Raw genomic sequence first — 21,096 nt, 5'->3', positions numbered from 1 at the left:
GTTCTGCCTACGAGGCTTGGTGGTTTTCCCCGACAAAGGCATTGGCAAGTGATAAGACACCCCCTAAAATAAATCCTCGTCGTATTTATTTAAGCCTGTTTTATGCTTCTGCATAGCTACACGTAAACATCTCCGCGGAGCTACGCAGCGAAGGGGGTTATGGGTAAGCACAGGTCACACCTCCCAAATCGATACGCGTTGTGCGGCCCTGGATGTCAAACAAGCTGATTGGTTGAATTGTCCAACTTCCTGTCGGGAGGCAGGTTCGAAACGCAAAAGAAAATGTAGATTGGTAGCGACTTGTGGATGCAGTTCAAAAGTGGATTTTTATTTTTATATCCATATTTTTGGTGTCTAAAGTTTTCAAATAAAGATTGGGGGAAAAAACTAAAAACTGATTTCTACAATGTTTTCTGTACATTGTGATTCACAAAATGTGACACTGCCCCCCAGTGGACACGTAGCGTACACAAAATCCGCACAAATATAAAAGCAAACAGCTGTGCGGACGCTCCGTTGCACCTTCAATTATGTGCAGACAGAGAAGCATGATCAGGCCTTGAGATGTCTTCCAGACGAACGCCCTCCTGCCCAACCTTCCATAGGAAACCTCTCATTTCACGTTCTCTTCCAGTGAACTTTCTGTACCGGAGGTTCCGCTGCGAGGGGCTTTTCAGTCGGAGCATTTTCAGTACCAGTGCATCACCCTCGGACTTCCCTGCCTGCCGGTGAGAGCCTCAGATCAGCCTCTCCTCGGGAGGCACCTTGAGCACGCTGCCCATCTCCAGCCGCGCCCCGGCAACCTCCTGGGCGCTGGGGCTGTAGGTGCCCTCTGATTGTCGCTTCTTGCGCGCCGTCATGACCAGGACGAAGACAGCCAGGATGGCCAGCAGCGCGCACAGGCTGGCCAAGGGGATGGCCACCAGCAGCCAGTGGACTCCCTCCAGGTGGTCCATTTTCTGAAGGGGGGGTTTGGGCGAGAGAGAGGGAGCGAAACAGAGAGGGAGGAGGAAGACGAGGAGGTTTAGAGGGGGAAAGACGAAGAGGTAGATAGAGAGATTGAGGGGAGAGAGGGGGGAGTGAGGGAGAGGAGGATAGAGAGAGAGAGGTAAGTAGGGTGAGAGGGGGAGGTAGAGATGGGGAGATGTAGAGAGAGGGAGAGAGGGGAGGAGGAGGTAGAGAGAGAAAGATGGAGGAAGAAATGGGAGAGGTAGAGCGAGGGAGAGATGAAAAGAGAGCTAGAATTAGTGCGAGGGGAGAGAATAATACTCTGTGAGCACGACACACACACAGACATCCAAACGTGCACAGACTTGATTGGTTTGAAGTACAATATTTAATTCCTCGCACTCTGAAGATGAGGTGGGTCACATCCAGGGTCTCTGGGGACCTGGACCAACCCACTGCAGAGTATAGTAGCACCCTGCAGAAGAAGTTGAGCCAAAAGAAGCTTAGCGGTCACAACCGGCCGACCTGCGAGCGAAGCGAACCCCTTGCGCACTTTACTTACGTTACTCTCGCACAGTCTGCCGCTGAAGCCCGTGGCACACATGCACTGGAAGTGGTTGAGCCTGTCCAGGCATGTGGCGCCGTTGAGGCAGGGGCTGGATGCGCACTCGTCCGTCTCCGTCTCACACCTGAAACGACAGCATCACCGATGCTTCAGCCCAAAGCTGTCTGACAGCGCTGGCCTAATCTTTACCAGTGGCCTCTCTCTGATCCCTCGGAACACTTTCCAGGCACACAGAGGGGATGTCGCAGGTTTGAGGTTTTTTTAATTTTTTAAATAAAATTAAAAGTTCCGCTCTCACCTATCCCCGACATATCCGGGCTTGCAGCTGCAGTTGCCGCCCCAGATTCCGCCCATACACACACCGCCATTCAGGCATTCGGTGTTGGCGTCGCATGCCACTGGAGGGAAACGCCACCTATTGTAGAACAAAATGGACAAAATTCAGTAACGTAGTGGGAGCAAAAAGGTGGATTCCGGCCCTTACTAAAGGAATGCCTGGAAGATCAGTGTTGCCAAAGATTCTTGCCAGGTCCCATATACTGTAGCCAACTTGGGCACCTTTCCAGTGAAAGATATTCAGGCCAGTTTTTGGAACAATATATGAGGCATAATGTGCATCCAGCCGGGAAGTATCGGAAAAGAAGAGGTCCAGCACAGTGCACTATTCGCCCTACAAAACAAGCTCTGCCCTACATAAGACTAATATATTTACTTAGTTATTAATCTGAAATTGGACATATCCACATTCATCGCTTCAATTCTTCTATTGTAGCGGCACAAGATGTTGCCGCTAGCTAGTGTTAGCATTAGAATGTGGGAGATGTGAATACAGACAGGGAGAAATGGTTGCCCGTGACAACGTTTGTCATTAAAAGTTATAGGTCATTATTCGGAAATAACTGACGGGAGCTGATTGCCACCATAGACCAATCACACTTGAGTATTTCATACGGCTGCATAATAATAATCAATATTCTGTCATTGCAAAAAGCAGCATAAAACACAATAACGACAATATTTCTATCACAATGGAAGTGCAAAGTCACCAGATTGGGAGAGGAAACTGAGAGGTATCTGATACAGATATTTGGCTGGGAATCGTTATCTGGTTAGCAGTGAATCAATCATCATCAAAAAATTACGAACACACAGGATCTACAAACTCTTACCGTTATTGCATTTGAAATGTCAGTATTTACTACATCGCATGACATCAAGGCTTACTGTATGTCCAAAGCGACTGAAAACAAATTCATACATAAGCTGATGGAGGCAGCCATGCAAGGCTGATCAGGAGAAGTTAGGGGTTAAGTGTCTTGCCAAAGGACATTTCAGCACACTACCAGGAGGAGCCTGGGACAAAAATGGCAATCTCCCCATTACTAGACAACCTGCTCCACCTCCTGAGCTACTGCCACTGTATTCGTATCAGTACTTGGTATCGGCAAGTACCCAAGAGACAGTCCTCAGAAAAAATGGTATAGCTGCACCCCTACAAGTAAATCTCTAGATTTACCAGACAGCTACCAGACTTGGGGTCCATACTTACTGACAACGTTTGCCAGTGTACCCCGGCGGACAGGCACAGGTGTGTGTTCCGACAGTCTCACGACAGGTCCCCCCATTCCGGCAGCTGAACTCTAAACAGTTATCCACTTCCTCCCGGCAGTCCTTGCCAGTGTACCCAGGCTCGCATTGGCACCTGTAGTCGGCCAGCATGTCGGTACAGGTGCCGTAGACGCAGGGCCCTGAGGAGCACTCGTCCGTCTCCGTCTGGCAGAAGTCGCCTTCCCACCCTTGTCTACAGCTGCAGTTGAAGTCGTTGAACTGGTCCTGGCACACGCCCTCGTTGAGGCAAGGCTGGGATTGGCAGACGGGATCCCCTCGGCACCCCGCGGTGGGCGGGTGCCCGCCCAGTCTGGAGAAACGGCTGGCCTGGGGTCTGTCCGGGGGCACCTCTGTCAGGGGCAGGTAGACTCCACCCACCCTCACCTCTCCCAGACATCCGGTGAAGTTCTGCGCCAGCCACACCTCGCTGCTGTTGAGGAAGTTGAGATTTCCGCCCACCCTCAGGCTGCCACCTGCCCGCTGGCCATCCACAGTGAGGCGCCAGCGGGAGGTGGGCAGCACCGGGTCGACCATGGCTAGGTGGATGCGGTGCCATGCCCCGTCGGCGACGTTCCTCTCGCTGGTGAAGGCCAGCAGCGTCGGGCTCTCCCCGCTGCGCAGCTTGACCAAAAGGCTGGAGTTCAGCAGGCCAAGACAGAAGACCTCGCCTCGGCTGGCAGATCGTAGCAGCACGCCGCTCTCATCCCTTGTGCGCAGGTCCACGGTGATGCTGGTGACAGGGTCCACCAATGAGCCGTTGGCTGCATACTGGAGGGCGTTGTCCTGCAAGGTCGCGTCGGTTAAACCTGGGGGTAAAGAAGGGAATAGTCCTGTGAGCAGAACTGAGTCGTTAAACATTCAGTCAGGTTTCTCTGTTTCATGGTAATGCATGAATCATATATTTAACACCTACATATTTACTACAGTCACTGTAGTGAACGATTCTCAGGACATAACCAGAGAACAAAAGAATACTGCTACTGCAGGGATAACTTACTTGATTACAAGTAGAAGTTGTGATGAAAAACATAAATCGAGTAAGAAAAACAGTTTTTCAAAACCTTTTTTACATTTTCTCTACACATGTTTTGGGGGAGCAAAATCTTTTTGAGTTGGCATAGGCTAAAACCAATCCAAAAACACCACACCCACACTTTACATAATATCATACACTTAATATAAATGTAGTATTTAACAAATTATATTATTATTATTATTATTATTATTATTATTATTATTATTATTATTATTATTATTATTATTTAAGCATAGATAAATAAATCCTTTGACGCTATGGAATTCAAATCCTAGTATAATAGTTCCATTACACGCATTGAAAGTTGTTAACTAATTATCCCTTTAGCACCTTTTTGTTTATTTGGCTGTACTGGAATGTAATATTCAATACTGTTTCAAATCCCTTGTTTATGGAAATGTTTAAGTTTATGGAAATGATGGCAAAGTTTTGAGATTGTTTTACGCACACTCGTAACCGTCCCTCAGGTCCACACACCGTGCGCCTGCTGGGCAAGGTTCATCGACACACCACAGGCGCGTCTCGCAAATCCTGCCTGTGAAGTTGTTGGGACAGATGCACCTATAGTCGTTCCAGGTTACCTCACACTGACCCCCATTAAGACAGGGCTCATCCTGTTGGGGAGAGAGCGAAAGTGCAAGCCAGCAAGAGACAGAGAGAGAGAGTGAGAGAGAGAGAGAGAGAGAGACCCACACAAATGGATGGACTTAACATTCATTTGTAAAATCTCTCACCTGATGTGACCACACAGTGTGAGCCACAGAAGGTCAGGACCATAGAGATTTAATGCACTAAATTGAACTACTCTTTAGAAGAGGTGTGATTATATATCGCCAATCAAAGGCTGTCAGAAAGGTATCACGCACTTCAAAATGACATGCATTTTCGATTTGGGAGAGGCAGGCCATTTGCACTGCAGAGCTGCCAAGGCTTCTCAGGCATCGGATCTAATAAAGACTAACTCAGCAAAGATTATGTCATCATTTTCTATGGCCAAGGACTGGTTGGCCAATTTTTCAACCCAGGTTTTATTAAAGAGTTGGTTCCAATAATTTATAATTGTTCATATTACAACCTCGCTGAACACTTTACTATTGATAAACGTAATACTCTGCAACTTCTCACTGTGCTTAAATGCAAAGGTTTAGGCCATAAACACAACATGTTAAATTGCCTTTTCAGAATGGGAAGCTCACAATATTGTCAAACAGTGTTGTGCGTGTGTGTTGTGTGTTGTGTATTTTCAGATTTTTCAAGGTTTTATTGAATTTCTTGTACTTCTGCAAATAAGCTTTGTTGGCTACATCCGCTCTAACAAAAGCGACTAGAAATAGGAAGCTGTGGCACTTCGTACCAGCAACCTACTGTTGCCAACGTTGCACTTTGGACAATTGCAAAAAATTTGTCTTAAATAATATGTGATTCTAGTTACTTAAAACCTGTTCAAATTACACAGAGACAGTGCATAATAATCAAGCCATTAAAGTAGTAATGCCTTATTTTTTTATATTTTTAGATAGAAAAGGTCACCAGAATTTGTGACTCAAGCCTATAAGTTTTCCATCGTGTTTCCGAAGTGCAGACAGGCTGCGGCATTCATCACCCTTGGCGCTACATCTTTGGACCACTTCCTCTTTACCTTGCAGGTTTCATCACTCTGGCACCCTCTAAGCACGTCCTTCTCCTCGCTGGAGGCGTAAACCTCCACATCCTCCACGGGCGGATGCGCCCCCACCGTCAGCTGCTTATGGTCCAGACGTACGTCCTGCAGGCAGCCCTTGAAATACCCGCCCCATGAGGCTAAGCTGCCGCCAGTGGGGAGCCCCCCTACGTGAGCCACATCACCGGCCTCCACGCTCACATTGCCTAGGGCCCGGTGGTCCCCGGCTGCAGGGAAGACCACATTGCCGAAGCGGACCTCCAGCTCCACCAGCCGGCTGTGTCCGTCCGTCACAAAGCCAGCCTCGGACAGCAGCGTGGTGTGGGGGCTGTAGATGGCCACCGCCCCCTCCTTCAGGTAAACGGTCAGGTAGGGCTTCCCTCCCCGGCTCAGCTGCAGGAGCAGGCCGCCGCGCTTTAGGGAGCGCAACAGAAAGGAGATGGTGAAGTTGTCCCGGTGGGACTCTCCGATGGGGAAGGCAGCGTAGCTGCTGGCGCCCTCGCGGCTGAAGGTCCAAGAGGGTAGTTCTGGGTAAGAGGGAAGGGATGTCAGGAAGGAAATTACCCACACACATCTGCCGAATCAAATTTATTTCAAATTGTTCCTTATTTGTCCATTTGTTATCATCTTTAGATTTTTTTTACCCCCCATTGGATTTAGGATGTTTTCCTATAACCTGGTATCAGGATAGACAGGATTGATTACTGCGACGGTTTTTCAAAATTTGAAATTAATTTTTTTTCTACATTCCAATCAAAATTTATCTTCTCTGCCCTCTTAGTAATATTTGTGAACCAGAATCAGAACCTGTGATGTAAATGTTTCCTGGTGCAATTAACTGGTGCAGCCGTTCTCTCCTTCCATCTTAACACTGAGTGGTGCAGCTATATGGAGCTTAAATATCCTTCATATCCATATCCTTGATGGTCTATGATGGTCATACAAGCAGAACAAATAATTCTGTATAAACAGCAAATAGCATAGTGTATTTGTTATTATATCTGGGAGAATTACCAAATACATTACAATATAAAACCATTTATATAGAATATGAGTATAGTATATACTATCACATACTATTTCCAAAATAACATATAATTGAAATAAAACTATGAATTGTAATATTTAAACATAATATAACCGCTATTTCAGTATATTTTGTGTATTCTGGGAGCACCTGGCTCAATATTTGATATACGGTCCGAACCTTGCTGGCAGCTTTCACCGTAATAAGGCCGATGGCATTCGCAGCTGGCACGGACCCACATGTCCACGCACTTTCCTCGCTGGGAACAGGGGTCTTCGGCGCACCAGTCCCTCTTGTAGCATCCCAGTTCCATCCCAATATTCTCTTCCCTTCTGAGGTCCTGCGGCATGAGCAGCCGGCCCTCCACACGCAGGTCCTCCATGCAGCCCACGAACCCCCCGCGCTGCCCGCCGATCGTACCATCTGTGTATTCCTCTGGCACTCCACCTACGTACAGCTGGCGGAAGGAGCTGGATTGGAGGAAGAGGAGGTGGTTGTGGGCTTTGTTCTCGATGGTGCACCCATCCTCTCCCAGGCATCCGGGCCCTCGGACGACCAGGACTAGCCTCTCATCCACGCTGACGTCGGCCGTGTGCCACTCCCCGTCGTTGACCGGCCACCGGTGGGTAACCTCCAGTGATTTCCTGGCACTCACCCTGGCCCGAAGAAGGCCTCCCGACATCTCCAGGGAGACAAAATGCTCGGCGTTGCCCCGGTGATATAGCACCATGTCGGGCAGGGTGGTCCTGAATCGGAGCTGAACCTGCAGCCCCTGGCCGTGCTCCGGGTCACGCTCGGCCCGTCGGATCCTGTTTTCAGCCACAGGCAGCAGGACGCGTATGTAGCCAGCCTTGGAGTTGAAGGAGAAGGTGGTAGAGATGTTGCAGAGTTCCCCGGCCCAGCCTGGCGGACAGAGGCAGGCAAAGATGTGCTCCTTGTCCTCGCTCAACAGCGGTACGCAGGTTGCACCATGTTGGCACAGGTGCTCTTGGCAGCCCACCAGCGGGACGTCACAGTCCCGGCCCCCCCAGGGCTCCTGGCCGGGCTGCGGCTCTGGGCAGAGACAGGTGTAGGAGTTGGCGCCGTCAGCGCACGTGGCCCCGTTCCGACATGGGCTGCTTTGGCACTCGTCGATGTCCACCTCGCAGTGCACACCTGGGTAGAGAGTAATGTGTTTCACATATTAAGATACAACAATACAAAAATACCATACAACAATATTTCACCCACAGAGACTCAGAGAATCACAATAATACATTGCGCAATTCGTACTGAGCCACATAGGCATGTTGTTGGACAACATTTTAACCATTTTAACCATTTAACCAATTAAATAAACAAACTCTGATCAATCAAATTACTTAACTAACTGGGAGGCCACACCAAACGTAATTAAATACAGAACTAATCCAACAGACGCACAGATTTCCATCCTCATCATTTGCTGCAGAGGAAACGGCTGATGGCCAACAATTACAAAATTAATGGTAAATTGAATTTTGCAGCCTCCCGTGAAATAGTTAAATGTCTGATCACCGATCAAGCTGGCTGTTCTGCTGAGATGTAGCACTGAGGCGCTTGCCAGGTAAACTCCCATCACTCCTGATGATTTTAAACTGTGTATCCATTTGCAATTCAGGAGCTAAGGTGCATGGTGAGAGCAGGTTCGTCAAAGCACATTCTGCATCGAGGCCTGGCAGCACCAGTCAACTCGCATTACCATAGTCCCTTCGCACACTACACCCGAGGACGTTTAAAGCTGCTAGTTCTCTCAGTGCCAAGACTCCGCCCAAGCACTGATGAACACACATACACTCTTCGACCTTTCTTCGTAATGTAGCCTTAATTATATACTGTACCTGTTAGCCTCCAAGGCCCGCCGGGGAACAAGAGCACCAGCAGAAGAATCGCCCTCATCCCTCCAACCCCCACCCGCTCCCCCAAAAAAACTCCACAGGACAGCAGCGCAATTTGAGCCAACACTCCTCACCCAAGTAGATGACAGCCAACACAAGGTCTCTCTCTCTCTCTCTCTCTATCTCTCTCCCTATTTCTCTATTTCTTCCTTTCTTGCTCCTTCTCTTCTAACTCCACTGATCTTGTCTCACCCTCTCCACTCACTCTTTCTATTTGCTGGCTCTTTCTCCTTGCTGTCTGTCTTCTAAAACACACCTCTCTTCTCTCTCTGTTCTTTCTCAATGTCTCTCTTCTCCCTCTTTCTCTCTCTCTCTCTCTCTCTCTATCCCTCTCCCTCGCTTTCTCGTAGCTTACGAAGCAGAAAATGCCTTCACTCCTCCGCTCTGTACCAGGCAGGCAGGAGTGGCTGCAGCCCTGCCCACCTTTCCTCTCCCTCCCCTCCCTCCCTACTATCCCTCCATCCTTCCGTCTGCAGCCTGGTCCCAGACAGAGCAGCAGTAAGCCTCCAGACCTCCAGCTGGCCCCTGTCAGCATTCACAAGGAGGAATTCTTCACCCTTATTCTTGATCGGAAGCACCATCCTGGAGACGCCCACTAGTGGTGAGATATTCTTACTACCGGCAGACATCTAATGGGCCGCCGGTGGACAGGGGGAGGTTGTGTCTCACTACGTACTGGGCTAACTAGAGTGTTTTGTAGGTTGTTCCAAATCTCACTTGAAAATTGGACTAATCATACAGTGCAAATCACTCAAGGACCCATGAGAGGCAAATGGCTCATCAGGAAGACTAAACAGCCATCAGAGCATTTTCAAAGGTGAAAATGGTTTGTAACATCGGTGTGATGAATAAGGGGCAAACGGGGCGGGGGTTCACATCGCCCCCAACATTCATTTTGTACCCCCTAAAAACAGACCTTAAAATGGACAGGTGGCTTTCCCGAGAAGCCAACTTTCCTGAGCCCCTGAAGACAAGTTTCAGGCCCCTGAATACAGAATGATAATCAGATTGAAGGTGGAGTCTGAGATGGATGAGAATTCTGGAAGGAGCCAGACGACTGTGAAATTGTGTGTCCCTCAATATGTAACAATGGTGACTCCGATGATTTAGAGAGCAACGTTGTCTTTCTCGCTGACTAATTTCCTATGTTGTGAATAACATAGATAAGGGAGTTGTGCATGATCCATCCAAATTGTGACCGATGTGGTAAAGAGGATCAGGCCCTGAATGGGATTCAACAATTTGTAGATCACTTAACAATGCATGTTCGTGAATTCGATAATTCCATATACTGCATCTCACTTTGGTGGTTTGGTGGTTTTCAAACGCCCCCTACTTCCTGGTCTCGTATGTTTTATGCCATGAAGGTGGAGACGTGGTACATTTTGACACCATTTTTCTTCCAAGAAGAACCTGCTTGTATCGCCTTCCTTTTATTCGTAAGGCTCTAATCAGGCTTATGCGGAGCTTTGCCGTAATCCACCCCCGCCGCTCAGCGATACATTTTCTTGGGAGACCCTACTTACCCCACCCCCGACACCCTACATTTAATGCCTGAGGTGGACAGTTGACATATGGCAGCTCTTATTGTCTTTCACGCTCCTCCATACCATATGTCCTCTAAACCCCCCCACTCCCGCTGCCCCCGCTGCCCTTTCCACTTTTGCGAGCTTTGGCGTTAGTGACCGCCAAACGCTATAGACCGTTTTTCTTTTTTCGGCTAAATTCCTCCTGTGGAGGGGTTGACTACTGCAAGGTCAAGTTCTTTTGGTGTTTTTTGTGTGCGACCAGCCCCCCCCCCCAAGCCCCAAGCCCCAAGCCCCAAGCCCCAAGCCCTTCCCGCCACAAGCTACTGTACACCACCTGTTTTGACTGATGCCTTGACAAATCTTCTCTAATGAGGAATTAATCGCGTGGCAGGCCGTGAGGCGCGACCAAAACAGGGGGGGGGGTCTCTCTCACGTTAGTTCTGTGTTGTTGGTGGGGTTGGACGTGGTTTTAAAGGGTGTGTGTGTGTGGGGGGGGGGGGTTGTTCCTACCTGTGAAGCCATCTGGACACGCACAGCGATAAGCGTTGACAAGATCCTGGCAGCTCCCCCCGTTCTGACACGGATCAGACTCACAATCGTCCACATTCACCGTGCAGTTCTCTCCTGTGGGTGGGGGTGGGGGTGGGGGTTACATCTGTTATTAATTTGGGGGGCGCACTATGCATCCATCCATCCATCCATCCATAACCTTGGTTATGGCTCGACTGTTGCTGATGCATATTTTCAGCTCTGTTCAATAGCCCCAGTATGCACCTGACAGAACTCTTCAGCGACGATACATTTTCAAAGCAGCAATGTCCCATGGGATTGTGATGATATCAAATTCTACTGTGGTCTTATACCTTAAGCACTTTATTTTTAGATACACCAACTACACCAATCGCTGTGGCCCACCCACACCCATTCAACACGCTTTTGCACTATTCCAAACTGAGCTGGTTCTGGTCTCAATACGATTGTAGATCAAGCTTTGGATGGACGGATTTCTACCGGTGAACCCAGGCACGCAGTGGCAGATGAAGCCAGATGCCTTCTCGTAGCTGAAGCCGGTCCCACTGAGCTCGGGCAGCACGCCGTAGTTCAGCACGTCTGACCGCTGGAAGCACACCCCTCCGTTCTTGCAGGGCTGAAGTGTGCACTCATCTATATCCACCTGGCAGTTCTCCCCCTCGTAACCTGTCAGACAAATTTTTACTTGAGATTGTTGCTCAGGATTGGGAAATTGTACCGTACTTTTTGTAGCTTTTTACTGTAGCTAGGTCTGCAATCAAGACAAACACACACACACACACACACACACACACACACACACACACACACACACACACACACACACAAATTAACAACCAGACACATGCACACAGATGGTTTTGATTTACATAAACGCCGGGTTATATCTTAGGTTCAACGATGTGGAAGTTTTTTTTTTTGCTTGGCCTGAAACTAAGTTTCGTGCGCACACACACACACACACACACACACACACACACACACACACACACACACACACACACACACACACACACACTGGAAACATCTGCAACCGCAATTGCGCATCTTGTGCAATGTGCTTGTGCATCACTTTTTTAAATTCAGCGCAGTGCTAAATTATTTAGGCAATGGAACACCTCAGCGATAGCCTCTGCCTCTATCTTGAATCTTGAATCTTGCCCTATATGACACGGCAGCGATTTTGCAACCAGTAGGTGAGGGAGGACATGCAGGCAGGGAGGAAGGTGTAAGGGAGGAAGATGCGCAGGACAGAAGGTATTGGAGGCAGATGCTCCGCTGTGGCGACCCCTAACGGGGGCAGCCGAAAGGATATTCCAAAATCTCCTTTTCTATTTAATTTCCATGAAGAGGGAAAAAAAGTTGAAGGGATAGGTTTTTTTTATCTCCCTTAGTTTGTATCACCTGTGTGTGTGTGTGTGTGTGTGTGTGTGTGTGTGTGTGTGTGTGTGTGTGTGTGTGTGTGTGTGTGTGTGTGTGTGTGTGTGTGTGTGTGTGCGCGCGTGTGCGCGCGTGTCATGTGTGTACCTGAGAAGCAGAGGCAGCTGTATTGCTTGACCCCTTCCAGGCAGAGCGCTCCATTCTGGCAGGGGTCCGACGCGCACTCGAGGATGTCCTCTTGGCAGTAGTCCCCCACGAAGCCTGTCCCACTGCAGTTACACTTGAAGCTGGGGAATGGCAGAGAGATGGGAGCAAAGACTGTTTAAAGAGACAGGGGAATACTTTTAATCGTGGTAAAATATTAACCTCCTGTGTAAATGGTGCTGTAATTGGTCTAACTATTGATTCATACTACATGAACATATAACATATTACAAATTAATTATTGTGATGAGATATACTGCAGTTGCACCTATACTCGTGAAAATATGTCAAAAAGAAAAGCAGAATATGCAGATTGCAAAGATATGGATTGTAGTAGTGGATTATATAAATGCACTTATTCGGTATCTTCAGAATTACTATACTATATACAGTATATACTGTTTAGTTTTAATTGAACTACCGTTAAAAAACTTGGTATTATTGACTTGTTACTGATGGTGCTACAATAGTGCCATAGTATATGGTATTTTCAAATCATTATCAGGATAGTTACAGAATAATGTCATAGTTAACATATAGTTATACTACAGAAGTTCTAGAGTTAACAAAAATGTGTTTCTGCATATTAATGCATGGCATTTATTAAAATAAATCCTATTTTAAATTCCTACACTTGCCACCTGATAGGAGGTAAAGATAATTGGAGCCTATAATTGTATTATATATGAATAGGAAAACAATGAATATTATAGCCACAGTATATAAACATACTATAGATTATTAATAGTGTTATTATATTACATGTATGATATACTGTAATTATTATAAGTAACAATAAATGACAATGATCAATATAAAATACAAACACAATATGGTGTTTTATGATAATACTATAATGAGTAAGGGTGCTATATTTTAACGTATTTTCATATGGTAAAAAATAAACCCTCCCACAACAGAGACTAAACTATTATTATCTTAAGCATTTTTATTTCTTTCCTCATCCTTTGGAAATACTGTATATGCCATCTCACACTCCCTCACCCCTGCTTCTTATACTGTAGTTTGTTGCCAGGTATTCACGGCTCCTCTAGCCACCCAGTGACTCATCGCAATGACAGATGGTAAGAGGATTTGCTTCCCGTCTCCTGGTCAACTTTGGTGTCTTGCCAGGAAGACCCGGGTGGTACAAACATACCGTGAGATGGTACTCTTGGTTTAAAACTGCTGACTGGCTGATCCAAACACAAGCAAAAATTAAAAGAAGAAATACAGAAACGGGGACTGGGAGACACAGGGAGAGTTGTTTGTTTATTTGCATTTAAATATGTGTGTGTGCGTGCATGCGTGTGTGCGCGTGAATGTTTGCGTGTATGCGTGTGTGTGTGTGTGTGTGTGTGTGTGTGTGTGTGTGTGTGTGTGTGTGTGTGTGTGTGTGTGTGTGTGTGTGTGTGTGTGTGTGTGTGTGTGTGTGGTAATCCCACCTGTTAATCAGGTCTATGCACGCGCCCTCGTTCAGACAGGGCATGCTCGCGCACTCGTCGATGTTGACCTCGCAGTCCTGGCCCCGGAAGCCCGCCACACACTCGCAGCTGTAAAAGCCGACGTGGTCCCTGCAGGTGGCGCCATTTCGACACGGCTGCACCTCACACTCGTCGATCTCGACCTCGCAGTTAATCCCTTTAGGACACACACCCACGCACACACACGGTTCAGCAACACGTGTAATTAGCTTTGCAAACCTGTGTGATTTTAGAGCATGACTGTAACCAGAGATGAATAACAGGATTGGCCCCTGTGTGGCCAACTCATGGTTGGTTTTTGTTAAGCAATTATTGTCTCCATAGCATGCTTTGCTTCATATGCAGTACTTGTTTTCATGTAACATGTATTCTATGTACCAGTAAAACCATTCTCTAAACCAGGGCTCGCAAACTACAGTATCCTGTGCCTGTATCTATCGTCTGGCCAATGAAGGAATGCTAAAGGATACTAAAAAAGACAAAACAGACACATGTATGACAGTCTGTGCCCTCCCTGTAGTGCCTCCTCCTGTCTACCATGTTCCCTGCTCAACAGGTCACTTTTCCTAATTATATTTTAACATAAAACTTCATAAAAGTCTGAAAAACTAGGTATTTTATCATCTGTTTGTGATCAATTCCTGGTTAACAATGAAAGTCAATAGACGCCAGCGACCGCAGAAGCAACTAGTAAGCAAAGCCGTAGGTTCTGCAAAACGTCCCTGTTGCTTTACATAACATTCCATGAGCAGGCGTACCCTTGAAGCCCTGCGCACACTCGCAGCTATAGTGGTCCACCTCGTCCGCGCAGGTGCCTTTGTTCTGACACGGCTGTGACATGCACTCGTTGATGTCCAGATCGCAGTGGAAGCCCTGGAATCCAGGCACACAGAAGCACTGGTAGGCATCGATGCCGTCCACACAGATTGCCCCGTTGTGACAGGGCTCGGAGCGACACTCGTCCACGTTCCCCCCGCAGTCGTCGCCGTGGAACCCCGGGGCGCAGAGGCATCGGGGCCCGGCATCAGGGACGTCCGCACAAGTGCCGCCGTTCTTGCACGTCTCCTCCTCCTCGCCGCAAAGGGTGACGTTCTCTAGGCAGTCTGGCCCTGCTCGTCCCAGGGGACAGTGGCAGGTGTAGCCGTTCTCTCGGTCGATGCAGTGAGAACGGACGCCCCCACACGGGTTACTCTGGCACTCGTCCAGCTCCTGGGTGCAGTTGGCCCCTGTGAAGCCGTCTGGGCAGTGGCAGTCGTACTCGCCGGTCCCAAGTGTGCCGGTGCAGTTGGCGCAGGGGGTTTGGAGGCACGGGTCGTACAGTTCATCGCAGTTCTTCCCCATGTACCACACCGGGGCCCTGGGGCAGAGGCATGCATAGTCTACCATGTGGTCCAGACAGGTGCCGCCGTTGTTGCATGGCGTCGGGAGACACCTCTCCGCCGAGGCCGTACACAGGAGCCCTGGAGAGGCGAAAACACTTAGATTACATTTGGCTGCTAAAAAAAGGTACTCGATATGTCTTCCTCAACTATGGATAGATGGGAGGGGAGTACTCATGATCACATGAAAGGGATACTCTATACTCTGGTATAGAGCATCCATACATTGTGTAATGTGAAATGAGCTTTTTGAAAATCTTACCCAGATTCAAAAAAGAATACCCATTTCATCCTTGTGTGTCCAGTAGAGAGATAGATAGATAGATACATCTTATTTAAGCGATCTGTCAATACAAAATGAATTCATAATAAGTACAAGTACTTCACCTAACAAGTTGAGTAAGAGTAAGACCATAGCTGGTCAAATACTGAAATTACTAAGTGCTAGTAGCTTTCAGTAAATTCAATTTAGGCAATTCAACTTGGTTAAATTCAAAGTACTTTAATTAAACAAAAGGTTACATGGCATTCACTGTCTACTGGAACTCATTTCACTAGCCCCTAGTGAAATTAACCGAATATGTGTGTGTGTATACTCTTTGATGATGTCAATCGACTGTTATTGGTAAAACGCTGGAAGGAGAGATGTGACCCAAACACAATGGGTCACATCCATAAAAGACATAACAAAGACATAAAGTTATTGTGTAAAGTCCAGGTACCTAAGTAGCCACCTCTGTACTTGGGATTCACCAGGCCACTCAGAGCCACAAAAAAAGAGAAGCGAAAGAACTGAACGGAGCTAATGCTTCCCATTGGCGCACATGCCTGGGCTGTTGAGCTGCATTATGCTCTGGGCTTACACAGTTATTTATCTGTGACGATGACCTCCTCTCCGTCTTCAGAGGGTCTTAGAAATCAATCTGGTAATGAAGAGTAACCCCCCCCCCCCCACACACACACACACACACACAGAAATACACACAGACTAAAGGTCAGAGCAGATGGTGTTAGGTGTAAACTTATTAAAGTAGAAGGTGAGCAGATGAGCAGTGAGCAGTCACTTGGAGCATAGTATCAATGAAAGCTAGTTTCACTAGCTACCAACACATGTACATGTACGCGTGTGTGTATACACACACACACACACACACACACACACACACCCACACACACCCATACACACACACACACATACACACACACACACACACACACGCGCGCGTGCGTAGTGTATATATACACTGATCAGCCGCACCATTAAAACCACTGACAGGTGAAGTGAGTAACATTGATCATCTCGCTACAATGGCACCTGTCAAGGGGTGAGATATATCAGGCAGCAAGTGAACAGTCAGTTCTTGAAGTTGATGTGTTGGAAGCAGGAAAAATGGGCAAGCGTAAGGATCTGAGTGACTTTGAAAAGGGCCACATTGTGATGGCTAGAGGACTGGATCAGAGCCCGTGTTGCCAACTTGTTGACTTTGTCGCTAGATTAGGTGAATTTTCAGAACCCCTTAGCGATTTGTATTTCTTAAAAGCGAATAACAACGTATTTAGCGACTTATTCGGACCATCAGGGAAATTCCCATGCCTGCTGCTCACAGTAATCGCAGTCCACGGCTCTTCTGCGCAGAGGAGAGGGGTAGGTGTGGCCAGAGAGCTGCACCAGATAAGCTGTGCATGCCTGCCAGACAGTGTGCTCAACTACCAATCACTAATCCCTATTTCTCTAAATAATTATAAATGGATACTGATTCATACATCGTTTTTCATAAATAAATAGATAAATAAATACATAGTTTTAGATAATAAATAGCTGACTCTCTACAATACATTCCTGTACACAGTATACAAAAATATTTTCTCTGATATGTAAATAGTTTGTATGTTCTTCTCCCTCCCTTTGTAGATTTCTGATTCTGATTCTGATTCTGAATTTATTTTTATTTTTTTACTTCAAATATATATAGTGATTTGATTTGGCTAGAGATCTCTCTATCTACCATTTATATGGCTTAAGGTGATATCTCTCGACACAACCACTGAGCTTTATACAAATAATTACGCAATGGTGTTATCGATATGCAAATGAGCGCATGGTGTCATCTGGAAACTTTTGCAACCTTTGGAGCTAGTGCTAGCTACCTTCATTGGAAAAGAGTTGGCAACACTGGTCAGAGCATCTCCAAAACGACAGGTCATGTGGGGTGTTCCTGGTATGCAGTGGTTAGATCCTACCAAAAGTGGTCCAAGGAAGGACAACCAGTGAACCAGTGACAGGGTCATGTGCGCCCATTGATGCACGTGGGGAATGAAGTCTAGCCCGCCTGGTCTCATCCCACAGAAGAGCTACTGTAGCACAAACTGCTGAAAAAGTTAATGCTGCTATGATAGAAATGTGTCAGAACAAACAGTGCATCACAGCTTGCTGCGTATGGGGCTGCGTAGCCACAGACTGGTCAGAGTGTTCATGCTGACCCCTGTCCACCACAGAAAGTGCCCTCAATAAGTGTCAGAACTGAACCATGGAGCAATGGAAGAAGGTGGCCTGTTCTGATGTATAACGTTTTCTTCTACATCATGTGGATTGCCGGGGTTAGGGTCTGATTCGATCAAGCATCTGTGGGATGTGCTGGAACAACAAGCTCGATGCATGGAGGCCCCACCTCGCAACTTACAGGTCTGCTGCTAATGACTTGGTGCCAGATACCACAGGACACTTTCAGAGAAGGCAGTCATATTTTTCTGTGTAAATGAATCTGCAAAGGCGTCATCGTCGAGAGACATTGTATTCAATTTGATATATCAAAGAGCGGCCACGCTTTGATGCAAAGTGCGCTTCAACATACTAGTCAGACACGAGAACATGGGGTCAGGCAACTTCTTCTACGTTAACTGTTTTCGAAAGATTAGCAAAACCTGGAAGTTGTTTCATCAAGTGCTTAGCAGCCCCCGATCTGGTAAAAATTTGAAAAATGCAACAAAAGATTATGTTGCCGTTTTTCTGGCAGCACTGGAATAAGGCGTAAATGAGGATCAGTACACCTTCAGAGAGAGCTGTGAAGTGGTTCAACTATCACCTTCCTGGTTGAATAGCATTGTTTCTTCCAGTTTGACTCCGACTGTCAAACTTATCAGTTACAATTTGGCAAATTTAGCCACAAAATTGCCCTAATTATTTGCCTCTATGTTGTCACCTAAAAGTACAATAAATAAGAGTTACAAGCGCTCAAGTCCTGCTGTGCTCAGTGCCTGCGCTGCGTCTCAGTGTAGGAGTCACTACCTGTCACATGCACACACACACCCCCCTTAAGTGGGAGTTCTGCAGATAAGGCAAGACTATCAGAGGCACTGTGTGTGTGTGTGTGTGTGTGTGTGTGTGTGTGTGTGTGTGTGTGTGTGTGTGTGTGTGTGTGTGTGTGTGTGTGTGTGTGTGTGTGTGTGTGTGTGTGTGTGTGTGTGTGTGCGCGCATACACTCATGGCACATTCCAGCGCGCTGATGTTACAGCTAGCCCCCCCCCCCCCACACACACACACACACATTGTGTCGTGAAGCAGTTCATAGATCACAGTTACGGTCAGCGTTGATCTCAACAGCGCCCCGTACCAGGCAGTACCACCCCCACCCCCAGACCGCAACAATAACATAGTGCAGAGCTCCCCCCCTCCCCCACCCCCAGTCCAACTCCCCCTACCTGCTAGAGTTGGGAGGGGGTGGGGGGGTGGAATTGTCTGCTGACACTATCCAGAGATGAGTTCCACCCCACCCCACCCCCACCGGACCATGTTTGAGGCGAGACCCATCAGCGGCTGTGTGTCCTCTGATGGGGACAAATAAACACGGTGTGTTGTTTTTAGCACCATCTGCCATGTGTTTGTCTTCAAGTCAGTTTTTCATACCTGGAATGAAGTTATTGATATGATGATGTAATACGCACTGCGAATAAGAAACCCTTGAGCTTTCATTTCATTGCCTCCCAAAAACTACAAAACATAATAAAATATTTAAAGATAATAACATCATTTTGTTTAAAAAAAAATCCCATATTTTCATTCATCATTTAGCTGGCTCTTTTTAGAAAACAGCCATTCATCGGATTTGCAGGTGTAATGCCCAAGTAAATATATATATATTTTTTAAACACTCTTTGTTAATGATGAATATTCAGGCCTGCTCATAAACGACCTTGCGAACTCAAAACCGTTTTTGAGAACTTGGATTATTGCTGTTTTCCATCAGGAGTGCGATACTATTGTTTTTAACTTCCTCAACCTTTGAGCTCCAACATGCGCGCCCACGAGTGGTAGGCCTGTTGGTTAGTTTAGCGACTGGATAATGACTGTGAAGTGACTGTATTTCATTCAGTTTGTTATTTTATTTTATTTCGTGAAAGAGTACTAGAGAAATTCAATTCTTCCTGTTTCATCAATGCTGTCAACTGCAGTTAACATAATAGTGGTTTGTTATTTTTTGTGTTTGTGTTTGGTAGAAATGTGTTCATGTTTATTCTAGTTAATACAAAAGTAGAGTGTACAGCATAGGTGTAATGGCCATCGGCAGAACTACTCAAGGTGAGTTTAATAAAGCATGGTGCATGGAAGATGTGCTCCAGTGAAGCAGTTTCTCAATTTAAAGTAACCTAAGGCCTCTCAGTCACCTTAGTGAGAGTCACGGGTTAGTTGTTGGCAGCTCTTATCAATGGTCTCTCACGCAAGTTAGGTAAGGACCTAATTCTTTATAGAGCAATTTGGTCAGAGGGCTACACACACTGATGCACCTGCTCCTCTCCAGCCTCCTACCATTGTTGGTGGCGGGGTCCTCCTTTTCTCAACCTAGAATATGAAGGTCGCGCACGCATGATAAGTGATTGATTTGCAGTCGTGGTGCATTTGATTTACCAGCGTGGCTAGTTGTGGTCGGCCAACTGTTGATGTGGATGACAAAAAATATCCCCAATAACTTAACTGACCAAGAAAACACCCCCAACAAAATGTTACCGTCTTGGAGCAAAGACAAAGGTAAATGTAAATGTAAATGTGAATGCCCAGCACAGGCCATTTTTATGGACTTGCAATCCAAATTGACTGCAAGTTGCATAATGAAAGCAAGTCAGTGTGTATGACTTATGAAACAGCGATGCTCAAAAGAGGGGGATGCCCCCGGCAAACGCACCAATGCTGTGCGGTGGAATTCTATTGAAGTCGCCGGGCTTTTGTCCCGGCAGTATTGGAACTCTTAGGGTCTCACGGCAGGTGGTTGCCTTGCTTTAGTCATAGACCCCCAAATCTTTCCAAATATGTCACAGTACACTGGCAGACTGAGATGTCTATCTAAATCCCACATTGGTTTTGTCGTCTGTTCTCATATTAACAGGGATGTTGTGGTGTTGAGCTGTTTTTCTTAAAAAAAAAAAAAAAAAGACATGAGGGTCCCTTTATTTTGTCTCATGGTGCTTCTTAATCCCTCCCTCTCTCCATTCAAAGTTTGGACAAAAAAAAAGTGCAGTGCAGCCGGACTCCTTAGCCCCCGTTGCCATGGCAATGGCCAACAATGCTCCCCCCCCCTGCATGCGATCCAACCCCCCCAAAGGCCCTGCCGTCAGTCTGCCACAATTTTAACGAGGGTTCAGGCTCTTCCCACAAATGAAGGTCGCGGGAAAAATGGGTCAGCGGCGCTTCGTTACGTCGAAGGGGCTTCCAAAAATACCCACCACCCCAGCAACCTCCACATACACACACACACACACACACACACACACACACACACACACACACACACACACACACACACACACCATGCGGTGTGTGTGTGTGGACAGGCCAGC

The 21,096-nt window shown here is 47.0% G+C and overlaps 1 protein-coding gene across 1 annotated transcript in view; it reads right to left on the bottom strand.

Moving 5' to 3' along the window:
- Positions 1-737: 737 nt before the first annotated feature.
- LOC307232841 (protein crumbs homolog 1-like) overlaps positions 738-21,096 on the bottom strand; it is a gene marked incomplete at both ends in the record, with an annotated part of 21,001 nt that continues 642 nt past the window's right edge. Inside the window, 12 exons of the mRNA XM_080004039.1 lie at positions 738-959; positions 1,511-1,637; positions 1,812-1,928; positions 3,063-3,927; positions 4,606-4,771; positions 5,797-6,344; positions 7,025-7,999; positions 10,800-10,913; positions 11,301-11,486; positions 12,348-12,487; positions 13,850-14,045; positions 14,647-15,348. Of these exons, the coding sequence (XP_079860165.1) occupies positions 738-959; positions 1,511-1,637; positions 1,812-1,928; positions 3,063-3,927; positions 4,606-4,771; positions 5,797-6,344; positions 7,025-7,999; positions 10,800-10,913; positions 11,301-11,486; positions 12,348-12,487; positions 13,850-14,045; positions 14,647-15,348 (4,358 nt within the window). The remainder of the gene's footprint in view (positions 960-1,510; positions 1,638-1,811; positions 1,929-3,062; positions 3,928-4,605; positions 4,772-5,796; positions 6,345-7,024; positions 8,000-10,799; positions 10,914-11,300; positions 11,487-12,347; positions 12,488-13,849; positions 14,046-14,646; positions 15,349-21,096) is intronic.

Source organism: Zeus faber (assembly GCF_960531495.2).
Source record: "Zeus faber genome assembly, chromosome: 7".
NCBI lineage: Eukaryota > Metazoa > Chordata > Actinopteri > Zeiformes > Zeidae > Zeus > Zeus faber.
Note: the sequence above shows the minus strand (reverse complement) of the source record. Positions and strands in the feature narration are given on the sequence as shown.